We start from the raw sequence: 14,130 nt of genomic DNA, 5'->3' as shown, positions 1-14,130 counted from the left end.
GTAGGATTTCAGTTTGGATGATATAAGCCAGGGGTGGCCAACTCCCAAGAGACTGCGATCTACTAACAGAGTTAAAAACTGGCAGTGATCTACCCCCTTTTGGGGGGGGTTCAGGTCAAAGTTGAACTTCTTTTTAGGAAGGAAAGCCCTGTATTTTGGGGTTCAGGTCAAAGTTGTTGAACTTTTTTAGGGAGGAGGAAGGACCGTTTTTGGGAGGTGCAGGGCAAAAATGTGGAGCTTTTATTAGGGGAGACAAAAGTTGTTGAGCTTCTTTGGGGGGGGGAGCCAGTGATCTATCAGTGATCTACCACAGACGTCCAGTGATCTACCAGTAGATCACAATCTACCTGTTGGACGTGCCAGAATTGTAATCTAACAGGGAAATGCGAGTTTTGCAAGCTGGGTGGGGGGCAGAGCTAAAGACGGGCTGTCTTGTTTTATACTGCAGAGAGGGTCAGACACAATTTTTGGGATCTGAAGCTGCAGCAGTGGAAGGAACAAGACCCTCTTGGGATATGAATGCTCTGCACTCTCCATCTAGGCACAGGTATAACCACAGATTCTGCTGTGCCTCATTGTCCAAAAGGAAAGCCATATTCCTGGAATCTTGCAGTGTTTGGAGATCGGAGCGGCATGTGACAATAGTATGCTAAAGGACATTTGGCCTCTTCTAACCTTGCTTTTCTACAATTGCAACCTAAAATGAAAATGAATTGTATTAATCAGGGAACAAAAATGACTAGCATAGAGTGGAAGTTCTGGGATTTTGCAGTGGGACTCTCTCAGACCTCCGGGCTACATGATTTTGAGCATGAAATGCTGCTAAAGTGTTACATACCGTAGTTATCGCTTCCTTTATTCATATGACTCCTTTAACGATAGAAATTGTGATTTGTTCTGAAGTATTACTTTGCTAGGCTAATTAAAATCCAATAAGCAAAGAATATAATATGCTGCTGTTTTATTCTAGGTTAATGGCATAGACTTGAGGAATGCCAGCCATGAAGATGCTATAACAGCCTTGAGACAGACGCCTCAGAAAGTACAACTGGTTGTATATAGAGATGAAGCTCATTATAAAGATGAAGAGAATTTGGAAATTTTCTGTGTAGACTTACAAAGGAAAATGGGCAGAGGCTTAGGGCTAAGCATTGTTGGGAAACGGTAAGGGTTACACACACTGTGTAGAACATTTCTGTAGTAGGAAAGAACATTACAGGGCCTTGTCTTCTCTTAAACTGAATATCCCTCCACAGAATAAGCTGCAGAGATTATGTGCTCTTTCAGAACAGGTGCAATATTTGTAATGGTTGTTACACCTTTAGCTTTTCTACAAGTAGAAGGCTGAAACATGCAATTAGATCAGGCTTCCCCAAACTGCGGCCCTCCAGATGTTTTGGCCTACAACTCCCATGATCCCTAGCTAACAGGACCAGTGGTCGGGGAAGATGGGAATTGTGGTCCAAAACATCTGGAGGGCCGAAGTTTGGGGATGCCTGAATTAGATGAATTATACCTGAATCTGATTTTCCTTTTACATTTAGGAGTCCAAACCTAGTACCTGAGAGCTACTGTAGTGTAATGACAGCTGCCAGTCAGAATGTTCCAAAATGCCACCTCAGCTTCTGACTCACTAGACCAGTGTTTCTCAACCAGTGTGCCTCCAGATGTTTTGGGACTACAACTCCCATCATTCCTGACCACTGGTCTTGCTAGCTAGGGATGATGGGAGTTGTAGTCCCAAAACATCTGGAGGCACACTGGTTGAGAAACACTGCACTAGACAACCTTAGGCAAGCTGTTAACTCTCTCAGCACCCTATCTAAAATATGGAAATATTATTTATACCCCACCTATCTGGCTGGGTTTCCCCAGTCACTCTGGGCAGCTTCCAACAGAAGTACAGTGGTACCTCTACTTACAAATAACTCTACTTACGAATGGAGCTCCGTCCGCCATCTTGGAGGCGGTTTAGATAGGATTTTTTCTACTTACGAATTTTTAGATAGGGTTGCTTCAACTTACGAATTTTTTCTCCCAATGCATTCCTATGGGATTCGACTCACAAATTTTTTCTACTTACGAATGTGTGTTCAGAATGCATTAAATTCGTAAGTAGAGGTACCACTGTATTAAAATACAATAATCTATTAAACATTAAAAGCTTCCCTAAACAGGGTTGCCTTCAGATGTCCTCTAAAAGTCTGGTAGTTGTTTTTCTCTTTGACATCTGGTGGGAGGGCGTTCCACAGGGCAGCTGCTAAAACCGAGAAGGCCCTCTGCCTGGTTCCCTGTAACTTGGCTTCTCACAGCGAGGGAACTGCCAGAAGGCCCTCAGCACTGGACCTCAGTGTCCGGGCAGAACGATGTGGTTGGAGATGCTCCTTCAGGTATACTGGACTAAGGCTGTTTAAAAAGTCTAGAAGGGGGGTATCATTAGATATCTGGAATAAAACACAGAGCAACAGAGAACATATAATGTGCAAATTGTTTTTAGAAAATATTTTAGTGGTGCAGCAATGCCTGTGCTTCTTTTCAACTGTTAGAAATGGAAGTGGAGTATTTATCTCTGACATCGTAAAAGGAGGAGCCGCTGACCTTGATGGGAGGCTAATTCAAGGGGATCAGATCTTGTCTGTCAATGGGGAGGATGTAAGGCTTGCTTCACAAGAGGTGGTTGCTACAATTCTTAAGGTAAGTCCATACTGTATTCTTGAGCACTAAATCATGCTTGCAAGGTTTCTGGAAACTGAATTTTTTTATGTTACCATATGATTGTGGTTTATGCAAAAGTATGATGGTTTGCATCGGGTGGTGGGGGTACTATAGGGGAGAAATTAAAAAGCCACCAGGGTGTAAATGCTTTGTGTTTCTTTACATATCCAAAGTGTGCCCAAGGGCTTGTACAACTAGAGATTGGACGACTGAAAGCTGGATCTTGGCTGTCATCACGGAAGACATCTCAAAACAGTCAGGTTAGTGGCAACCTGGGAAAAATGGGAAGCTGAAGATATAAAACTCAGGGTGTGAAGATTTGACCCTGTCGGGTGTAATTCTGGAAATTGGTCTTACAACCCAGCTATAGTTGTAACCCAGAGAGTCAAGCTTGTTGTTTCAATATTTTGGGTGACCCAGATGTCTGTGTATTCATCATTGGACAATACATCTTAAGAGACAGAAAATGGCTTGGCATTCCATTTCATAATACATGGGCAATTTTACTGTGCACTTGTACTTTTTTTTTAATGAAATCAATAATTGCACCGACAGCCTGAGAACAATAGCTTTTGTTTTCACTTCTGTCTTGCCCTTCGGCCCACTTGTGCCTAGGAAGCTTTTCAGCAATAAAATATGTGGGAAACAGTTGAAAAAAAGTCATGTATCAACATTATGCAAATAACATGTGCCAATAATAAAGAAAAGGCTGTATTGTATTCTGACTTAAGAGAGCTGGCCAGCAATCACTAGGATGTTCATGGGAAAGCGTGGAGATGGTTAACAAAGTCATTTATCACCAGTTCCTGTTTCCGCTTGCTGTCATTTTCCAGCCTGTGTGCCCTTCTGTCGCAGACACCCAGGTGCCAAGCTCTAATTTTGCTTCACCTGAACTGCTGCACTGCAACCTTCCCAGTCAACATGTGTATTATTCCTTTGCCTTATTCCCTGCTAGTTTGAAGAGAACTCTAGAGAGCTGACAGCTACTGCTAATGAATTCTCCATGCACCCTGAGGAGCACTAATCCAGATTCTGCAGAAATTTCATTAGCACTCTGTGGCCTAAAAATCTGTTTAGCTAGAGGTGGTTTTCGATTTTTTTTCCCACACACAACACTGCAGAGCTAAAACTTGGCAGCTGGGCACCAGATTTGGTTGGCGAATTAAATGTTTTGGTGAAATGCTCTTGCTGTATTGGAACACATTGGAGTTCTAACCTCTCAAAGCTTTGCTGGAGGATATTCTATAAATTCTCTCTTACTTGGTCTAGTTAAGAAGCCAACAGAATTGTGTTGTCTGTCTACCCATGGCTCCATCCAGTCTCTTTGAACCTTTTTTTAAACACAGGTGTTGGAATGGGCATCCATATGTAAAAGAAAAACAAAATGCTTCCACGTAATCATGTGACTTCTCTGTTTAACATTAGTGTCAGCAGTGGCAGAGCTTCAGGGCGTGGCACGCCGCATGTCTGGGCATGGTGCCCAGCATGGGCGGGGGGGCAGCCGCGATGACACCCCACCGGGATCGTGCTGCTGGGGGCAGTGCACTCCCCCCGCACTCCTCTTCCTTCACCAATGAGTGTCAATAGCTGCCTGTGAGAGTTCTTAGTAGCACAATTTGTCAGTGCTTCTGGAAGTTCTCATCCAATGTCGTCATGAGGGGAGCAAGTTGCAGGTGTTATTTATTCATTCTTTAGTGAGACCATGGATGGATACTGGATAAGAAAAGCTCCGATAACTTCCATTTTGGATTTCTGTAATACATTGTTTGGGAGATGGCCTTCCAGAGGACTGGAAGCTTCTGCAGATACAAAATACAACTTGGTTCCTTCCTTCATCCTCACTGGTTTTGCCCTTGTATTTCAGACAAGCCAACACAGTGTTCATAGCCACTTTCACCCTACATTTGCTCCAGTTATCTCCACTTTACAGAATTTTGTCAGCACTAAGAGGTCGTCTGCTGATTCCTCTCACAGAAACTCAGGTATGGGACAGAACCTGCAAGCCAATACAACCCTATGAATTATGCTGAATTTTCACTGCCGTCTTACTCTGTTCCTTTATAAAACCTAGTTCGGTACAGTGGTACCTCTACTTATGAATAACTCTACTTACGAATGTTTCTACTTACGTACGGAGCTCTGTCCGCCATCTTGGATGCGGTTTAGATAGGATTTTTTCTACTTACGAATTTTTAGATAGGGTTGCTTCGACTTACGAATTTTTTCTCCCAATGCATTCCTATGGGATTCGACTTACAATTTTTTTCGACTTACGAATGTGCATTCGGAACACATTAAATTCGTAAGTAGAGGTACCACTGTATTTACTTCTGTATGTAGTGAGGAAGCAATTCTTAGCAATAACTCCTAAATATGAAATAGTCCTGTGAAATATGGAGCAGATTATTAGGAGTTTCTAATGTGCTAATTACAGTTTCTTGCATTGTATTTGAAGTAGCCCAGGTCCTGTTTTTCCTTTTTTGAGTCCACTTCATGCAACATCTAAAGTTGGCTGTTACCTACTAAGGTTCAGGGCCCAATAAACTACTTAATTTGTAACAGGCAACTGGCATATCAAACTCATTTCTAAATACTGAAGGAAAAGACCAACCGGACTTTAATTTTTCAGCTATATGGTTCCCCCCTCCAATATATCTGCAATTAACTCTAGTTACGAAAATTTTAGTGTATGTAGTTAAGCATTGTAAGGTATTTATTTGGGCTGTTCACTGCCCAAAATATTTCCCTATAAGGTAGCAAGCTTTATGCACTTTGCAAGGCCTACTATGCTTGCACATTTCACCCACTGTCAAGAAAAGATATAGCTATTTTTTAATCTCCCAATAATGATCAGGGCGGAGAGCAAATTCAAACAGACCCAAACTACATTGGTCAGCCTACAAAGCACTTCAGATCAGGGCTTGCTGTTTTCCAAAGCACTGAATTAGGTTCTAAACCAAGGCTTGCGGTTGCACACCCCTAGTATTTATGTCATTTGCAATAAACCTAATAAAGCAAAAGTTATGCAAAGGACACCCATATTGTATCACCATTTCTGGGCAAAGATATGCAACAGTCACCTTGTGTCTATTGGGGGTATACACTTGAACACACTTCAGTCGATAATGGATTCGCCACTTCCATGCTTAGTGAATGACAGGCGCTAAGTCCTTTTCCAATTGCGTAATGTATTTCTTGCTCTGGCATAAACAGGCTTTTCATCAGTAATAATTTTGAAACAGCAACCAGGGACTATAATCTCCTGATAGCTTTATCTCTTAATTACAGAAACTAATTGTTCATTTCTTTATTAGTTGGGACAGATATGAGCCCGAGGACTGTGGAAATAACAAGAGTGAGTGGCTTTTCTTACCTTTCAAATCATTTAGTTCTTATTTTAAGTGAAAGGTGCTACATGAGGTTCTTCCTGTGTGTAAAAATTAGCCGTGTTGGTTTCTAAAAAAAAAAGTTCGATTTTTATTTGCAGATTTTACACACACACACACACACACACACAAACAAACACATATATATATATATATATGAGGTGATGTACTAGGGGTGTATTAGTCAGATTGTATAGTTTTATTTGTTGTGGCCTTCATATGGATTCTTCAAAGCATGCCTCACTTTTTGCCATCATCTTGCCGCAGCTTATGTGTATGAGTTGCTACCAAATTAAGGGTTCTGTGGATCAATATGAGTCTCCTATAAAAGAACCAGAAACTGCCTTTAGGTTGTGTTTTACTTCTCCAAATGAACAGGCTTTCCTTACATGCATAAAGGATTCTCTCCTGTACTTAGGTAAAGGTAAAGGGACCCCTGACCATTAGGTCCAGTCATGACTGAATCTGGGGTTGCGGCGCTCATTTCACTTTATTGGCCGAGGGAGCCGGCATACAGCTTTCAGGTCATGTGGCCAGCATGACAAAGCCGCTTCTGGCGAACCAGAGCAGCACATGGAAACGCCATTTACCTTCCCACTTGGAGCGGTACCTATTTATCTACTTGCACTTTGACGTGCTTTCGAACTGCTAGGTTGGCAGGAGCAGGGACCGAGCAACAGGAGCTCACCCCGTCGCGGGGATTCGAACCGCCGACCTTCTGATCGGCAAGCCCTAGGGCTCTGTGGTTTAACCTACAGCACCACCCGCATCCCTCCTGTACTTGGTTGTTGATATTGAATGATGCACAGGAAATTGCTAGAAATTTCGTATCACTGTCATTCTTGGTTTTATTTATTACTAAGGCCCATGTGATAAATGTGTTGAATGATGTCAACACACATGGTTATGTTGCTAACCTCTCTGTTAAGGGTCCAAATGATGCTCTTGGTATCAGTATAGCTGGGGGCAAAGGAAGCCCATTGGGAGACATTCCTATCTTCATCGCCATGATTCAAGCCAGTGGAGTAGCAGCACGTACGCACAAACTAAAAGTAAGTAAAAAAGATAAAATTATCCATATAAATTGTCTTCATTTTCTTGTTGCTGATTTTATCCTGCCCCACCCCCACCCCCCAAGAAAACTGCAAGAGTATATCTTGTTGTATATACTCAGACAGGCATTTCCATTCTATTTCCAGCTGTGAAATGTGCTTCTTTCTTACTTCTGATTAGCAAAACCACCTGTGACAACTACTGTGAGTGATTGCATAACAGTAATAATAGAAAATTGTCTTTTAAATGGAACCAATGGTGTGAGTCATGTCATGCAATCTGCCATTTCAACAGAGCAAGGAAGCTGAAAGAACAAAAATTGTCTCGTATGAATTTACCTAAAACCCATATGGATTGTCTTGTGCTAGATCCACTGTCCTGGTTTGTGCTTCACATTAAACCATAGTTCAAAGCAACTGTGATGTCATGTGAACAAGCGGTTTGCTGGTGCACACTGCTCAGAAGTTCCCATAGTATTGCACCCCTGATCCTGCACTGCAAGCACAGCAAAGCCAAAGCCTGGCTTGTCATGTCACATGGACCAGGGCTCATGTTTCCTTCAAACAAAACGCAAGCATTATTCTTGGCTTACTGCTTGTAGTTTGTAGTTTGGCAGTTTGTTTCACTCACATGAAATTATAGTTAGTTTTAAACTCTGGTTTAATATGATCTGCGAACTGAGCCATTGTGTGTCTTCTGTGTACCTTCATCTCTGCCTAACCCTAAGAAATATGATTGCTATTTAACAAAGTATTTGGTGATTGAGCAGCCACTTCAGACACTCAATACTATGTTATTTGACTTTCCTGATGAAACATATGTGTAGGGAACTTAAATTGTGACCCAGGACATCCATGGGTACAGCCATAGGTTCAGAGCAATTATTTCTGCCATTGCCACCATGTATTCTTCAGCCTCTGAAAAACTCTTTCCAAGTACCGGCAGCTATTTTGGCAAACAGCCCAAGCCATGGGTTGCGCTCTCTATGTAAAGTCCCTAGGGACCCCACAGAATGCATTGGGTGGCAAAGATCCTGAATGTCTTACTTGGCCCTAAATGTTTTGGGTATTCAGTAAAGATATGCATAGAAATAACTTTGTGTGTTCCCAAACCTCTTTTTTTTTAATAAAAAAAAATGCCTCCCCGTGGAAAGCTGAAACATGTTTTTGAATGCCTGAAATGGCTCCGAGATTTAGTGCCTACTATTTGGTTAATTGTACCATCATTTTTTATTTTTGAAGGTAAAATATCTTTGTAGCTTTTGTATCAATATACTTAACCCTAGTGATATAAAGATGCAAGTATAAGTACCATAAAGATTATGGTCACCTAAAAGCAGTAAGATAAAAGTGCCTTCTTTCCTGAACTGTTCATGTGCTCTTGCTAAAACAGAAAGAGCTTGCAGAGAGGCATTTCAACTGTTTACTACACAGCTCTGGAATTCTTCCCACTTAGAAAACAACAACTTATCCTGGGAACATGGGGGGGCCATATTGTGTGCACCACTGGTACACGTATGTACCCTACAGCGATTTCCATGATGGCGGTAGTACTCTACTCCATACCACATGTCAGGGATGAGGTTGTGTATAGGAAGAAGATTGTGTGGGGAAACAAGCTGCCTTTTCACTGTGTGAACTGGCCTCAAGACTGAACTTCATCTGGATCTGCTGTAAGACTGTTTGGGTTGACCTGCTTCTTTAGGTGAATGTTAGGACTCTGGGTGGAGGTGATGAGGCCAGCGATAACTGCTGAGCCATTTATGTCACGCTTTATTTAAGTGAGGCAAATGGAAAATTAAAAAGGCTGTTGCAGAAAATTAAGGTGGTTGTTAATACTAAACCCTATATCTTCAATAGTAAGTATTGGTCACAGATATATCATCTACCAGAGATCATGTGATTTCTCCCATATTGAAATAATGAGCTTTTGTTCACTGCATGCATGTGCTTGGACTGCTGTAGGTTTCTGCCACTTAGGATGTGTTCTGATGTAATTCTCTGCTTCCAAAATTTGTCAGTGAAGTAGGAGCTCTTTGTTGGTGTGCTGCTACATCCAGGAGGAGTGTTTTATCCTCCCTATGAAAAGCACTCAATGATCAGTGAAAATATGGCAGATCTCTATTGTCTCTCTATAACCGGGAAGCATGAGTATGCAGAGCCAGAAATTGCAAGAAACGATGAGCTTTCTTCCAATTTCCCTTAATGCCAGCAATTTTCCTGTAGCTATTGTACTTTTCTTTTCCTTTTAGGTTGGCGATCGGATTGTCAGTATTAATGGGCAGCCTTTGGATGGGCTGTCTCATGCTGATGCAGTTAATCTACTGAAGAATGCTTTCGGGAGCATTATCCTGCAGGTATGATGATAAATTGAACATGCAGCTGCACAAGGATAGATAAATGGTGTTTTTAAAGAAAAGGCTGAGCATCACAGCACGGCAGGGCTCTTGCTGATTTGAATTATGCAAGATGAAAGCAAGAAATTATTTCATTCAAGAGTGCTTTATTCTTGTCCATACACACTGCGAACATGATCCTATAAAACTGTGAGGGGGAGAGGAACGACTTCTTGCTGTACATGAAAAATCATCTAGGCTTTCAGTTTCTGTCACTTTTGAAACAAAAACAAATTCCCTCCTCTTGCTACATAGGTCTGATGGCGCTGCCCAATATCTTAACCTTATTTGTTCTTCAAAGCAAGAGGGGGCACAAGGAATAGCATTGCTTCTTTTGAACCACTATATATGGCTGGTTATCAACCAAGTGGCAGTACTTGGATAGTACAATTGATCTATCGTCTTAATTTGGCAGGAGGAAGGGAAAAGGTGTGTTATCTAGTAAGACGCACTCCCTTCGTGTTTGTATGGAAAAGCATTTATTTTCTTAGCAGAGCTAATGAACATGTTTACAGCTCATCTAAAAAAATACAGTAGTACCTCTACTTACGAATTTAATGCGTTCCGAACGCACATTCGTAAGTCGAAAAAAATTGTAAGTCGAATCCCATAGGAATGCATTGGGAGAAAAAATTGTAAGTCGAAGCAACCCTATCTAAAAATTTGTAAGTAGAAAAAATCCTAACCAAACCGCATCCAAGATGGCGGACGGAGCTCCATTCATAAGTAGAAACATTCGTAAGTAGAGTTATTCGTAAGTAGAGGTACCACTGTATGGGCATGCTCTTAATAAAGCCAAACTTATTCACAGGGTTGCCTTGATAAAGGGGTGGGATCATACACATTGCCCTAAGGAAGGAAATAATGGGGCATGGTGTTAAACAATTTTAAATACCACACCACCACCCACTCCCGGATTTAAGCAATTCACACAAGCGCTCATTCTCAGCAGTAACCCATATGGGGGTGGAACCATAAATGTTATGAATGCATAACAAACAGAAGGCAAATTTCTAATGCACTGGTACCACTCCACAAGAAAGAGGAATGCAAAACCACAAATTCCAGGAGGAATATAAATGGGGATTTAAAGCATCCCTAATCTGCCCCTGTTCTAGCTCTTATCCATAAATGCCTTTGCTAGTGCGATAAATGGTAAACTGACAAAATTAAAGCTGCTATCTGAGGTTATGTTAGACTCACTCCCAATAGTGAATGCTGCCATGATTGTAGCCAAAATGGGGCCCACTTGAGAAGGAGATCTAGCAGGATTCTCTGGGAAACCCAAATGTTTGTAGAACTTTACAAAATCTTTTGTAAAAAAAAATGTAATAGGCAAAACTCCATTTAAGAAAAGAGCCCAAAGAGGACTTATCATGCTCAGTAGCCATGGAATGTAAAATGGTAGTTGGAAAAGAAAAATGGAAGTGAGTTTGGGAGAGCATATCTGCTTTATGTAGATTTTGTTGAAATTAGTCTGATAAGGTAAGGCCTACCTGTGCTCAGGGCAATAGGTTCTAATAATAGTAACAGGTTCTAAGCAAGATTTTAAAATATTGCAACTTGGGAAATTAACAAAAATAATTTTGTTAGATAGAGCCAATCTAATGCAACTGAGGTTCAGTTAATCATCTTTTTTAAAGGCTACCTCCCCCCCCCCTGCAGTATGGTTCTTACTTAATAATAATTGACCTACAAAAATAAAACAATGCACATATTTTAATTGCTTGTTAGAAATTTATTCACTTTCAATTTTTGCATTAAATATGCATTAAAATTAAAATTTCTACAAAAAGACATTTAAGAGTCATTGTGCAACTTGTCTTGTTTACTTTCCTGTGTCCAAATAGATCAGCAAAAAAATTGGAAATGATTACCGGTATATTTCATTTTAAATAACTGTATTTCTCATCTGCCCATTGATGAATTCACACCACAAAAGTGAACTCATCCTATCAGTTTGATAATCATGAGTGACACATCATTAAGTAATTCTATTATCTGCTAAACCACCTCATAGTCACTGGCTATGAAAGGTCAGATAATTGTATCCACTGGTGTGGAAAGCTTTATAGTCGATATGTCCTGGGGTAGGATGGCAAAGGAGTTTGTTAATGCTGTTTGCAAATGGGAGATTAGGATCCTGGGGGAATATTTCATCCCTCCTGGCTGTTTGGATGCTGCTAGTTAATTTAATCAGCTGTCTGCAGGTGTAGTAATGAGATAAGGGGAAGCTTTTTGCAAGGTTGTTGAACTTTGATATGCTCTTACTGCCAGCCACAGATGGGTGAATATAGATATGTCCTCCTGCCAGGTTTTGCTGCTGTTTTTAACCACAAAGCACAAGCCATTTTAGCTGTTTTCCCATCCTACTGGAAAATCATTGTACTATTCTGCCTTTGAGTAAGACAGAACAAGCATATAAAATATCTGCTGTTTAATCAATACACTGTGATTCTGAAATCTGGACCATTTATTTTAAGAACACTGAGGGTTAGGATATCAAAACTGGAACAGGCCACTAGGTTTCTTCTCTTATGTGAACCAACTTCACTCAGAGGAGAATGTACTGGTAGCCTTTTATTAGCTGACTCAGTAATATTAATTGGGTGAAAATACATGCTGGCTTCTTTTAGAGATAGGCATGTTTCACCATTCTTGCATTGGTTCATCTTATTACCCCCCCAATTGGTAAGTAGCTCAATTTATGGGCAAACCAATTCAAGTTTTCATGGAAGCAGCCTTCAGCAAAACAACAAAAGACGCAAAAGAATAAAATTTGGAGGGGAGGCAAAGAAAACCCCACGCAGAGGACTTTTGGTCAAGACAATCTCCTGTAGGAGTGGTCATATGACACCCAGCTCCCTGAAGCCGGAAAATTTTCTAATGCTGTTCCTCTTCTTCAAGATAAGCATTATTGAGCCCCTTCTTGATTTGCTAATCTTTGTGTCCAAAAATAGCATGTGCAAAAGGCTTAATGCATTCTTGCAATGAATACAGGTAAGGCAAAAGTGGTAGGAGTTTAATAAGTTAATCTACTTGCTTTCCAAGTCTAGAAGAAAATAAGCATCGTACATGTGTGCATTTATACAGGCTGCAGTCCTATAGATGCTTAATTGGAAGTAAATGTCATTTAACTTGAGGGATTTACTTGTGGGCAAACTTACCTTCTTTTATTTTGAAAAGCTGAATAGGGCTAAATCTAGACACAACAAAAAGTGTTTCTGGAAAACGTGTTGTAAACTTCATAATGTGAAATCACGTTGGCTAAAGGTGGGGTTCCACAGCGCCATCTGGTGCCCCAGTGTTATAACGCATATAAAACGCTTTTTCTTTACTAATGTAGCTGAGTCCCAGGTTATATAAATTGCTTTCATTAGCCTTCTATCTAGACACAAATGATGTCTTTATCCACTTAGCTTTAACAATGCTACCGTCTTGAGTGCTTCCACAATTCACTCATCAGTTAAAGTCCCATTTTAATTAGGAAAAGTGGTTTCCTAAGAATAAAAGAATTTGCTGCTTGATAATATGCTAGCTAAGATATATGTATAGATTTGTCATTTTCACTTTGTCTTGCAGGTTGTAGCTGACACCAACATCAGTGCCATCGCCAGCCAGCTAGAGAGCATGACTGCTAGCACTAATTTTAGCCCACCTACAGAAAACCATCCTGAAGACCCAGAGTAAGTATGCATGTTGTGCTGATACTTAAGTTTTCTAGAGGAAGCAAAACACTGCTCTGAAGAAGCTGAAAATGCTTTCAGTTTAATGGCATTGATATTTGGACTTGCCGTAAAACTTGCAGTTTTAACAAATTACTCTGGACTTTGAGCATGCATTATAATTTGTCCCTTGCTTTCTACAGCTAAAAGGCTTTTAAGTTGTCATAACAATTTGAGCTTCCATAACTGCAAAATTTTGAATTCCATGCTGTTGTCAAAAATTGCCATTAGTTAGGTGCAGCAAATGGTATGGCTGCTAGTGAAACCGGTTGAATGGTTTAGCTGGGGTGATTTCGTTATGGTATGTTGAGAATCAGAAAGTATTTAAGGTGGTGTTGTCAAAACCTTGGTTCTTCCCCATGTTGTCTGAAATAATGGAGATGCATGTAAATGGATTGTAGAGGGGGATGGATTGTAGCGTAATACACATTGTGAGATTTTCCAAATTCAGTGGGATGAAAGATTTATGCTGCAATCTATACCATCTTACTTGGAAGTAATCGAACTTAGTGGGGCTTACATTTGAATAGACGTGCAGTATCAGTCTTCATGCATAAATCTAATAGACTGTCACACCAAGGGCAGGTGATTATTTTCTCTGTAGTCAAGATCCACAAATGCACTGGAGTTTTCCTTGTAAAATGCCACCCAGTCTATTTGACTGAAATACTTGGAGAGTATTTTTCCTTAAGTTACCTCTGGCCTTGTGCATCTTACTTTTGCTGCTTCCTTGTGAAATTTTTCAATCTAAATAATGTCAAGGTTGTATTTATCCAGTGATTCTGAACAAGCACTGCACAATGAAGAATTTTTCATACAACATGTGATCTCACATTTTCTAGACCTTGTGAAAGGA

At 40.6% G+C, this 14,130-nt stretch overlaps 1 protein-coding gene across 14 annotated transcripts in view; it reads left to right on the top strand.

Moving 5' to 3' along the window:
* Nucleotides 1-14,130, top strand: part of PATJ (PATJ crumbs cell polarity complex component) — a 157,958-nt gene that overhangs the window by 135,943 nt on the left and 7,885 nt on the right. For all 14 annotated transcript variants that reach the window (XM_035122724.3, XM_088673962.1, XM_035122728.3 and 11 more), the window contains 8 exons: nucleotides 971-1,164; nucleotides 2,547-2,694; nucleotides 2,889-2,975; nucleotides 4,580-4,697; nucleotides 6,030-6,070; nucleotides 7,031-7,153; nucleotides 9,406-9,510; nucleotides 13,132-13,235. In XM_035122724.3, the coding sequence (XP_034978615.3) occupies nucleotides 971-1,164; nucleotides 2,547-2,694; nucleotides 2,889-2,975; nucleotides 4,580-4,697; nucleotides 6,030-6,070; nucleotides 7,031-7,153; nucleotides 9,406-9,510; nucleotides 13,132-13,235 (920 nt within the window). The remainder of the gene's footprint in view (nucleotides 1-970; nucleotides 1,165-2,546; nucleotides 2,695-2,888; nucleotides 2,976-4,579; nucleotides 4,698-6,029; nucleotides 6,071-7,030; nucleotides 7,154-9,405; nucleotides 9,511-13,131; nucleotides 13,236-14,130) is intronic.

The sequence above is a fragment of the Zootoca vivipara genome, chromosome 7 (genome assembly GCF_965207765.1).
Source record: "Zootoca vivipara chromosome 7, rZooViv2.hap1.1, whole genome shotgun sequence".
NCBI classification, from domain to species: Eukaryota; Metazoa; Chordata; class Lepidosauria; order Squamata; family Lacertidae; genus Zootoca; species Zootoca vivipara.
Note: the sequence above shows the minus strand (reverse complement) of the source record. Positions and strands in the feature narration are given on the sequence as shown.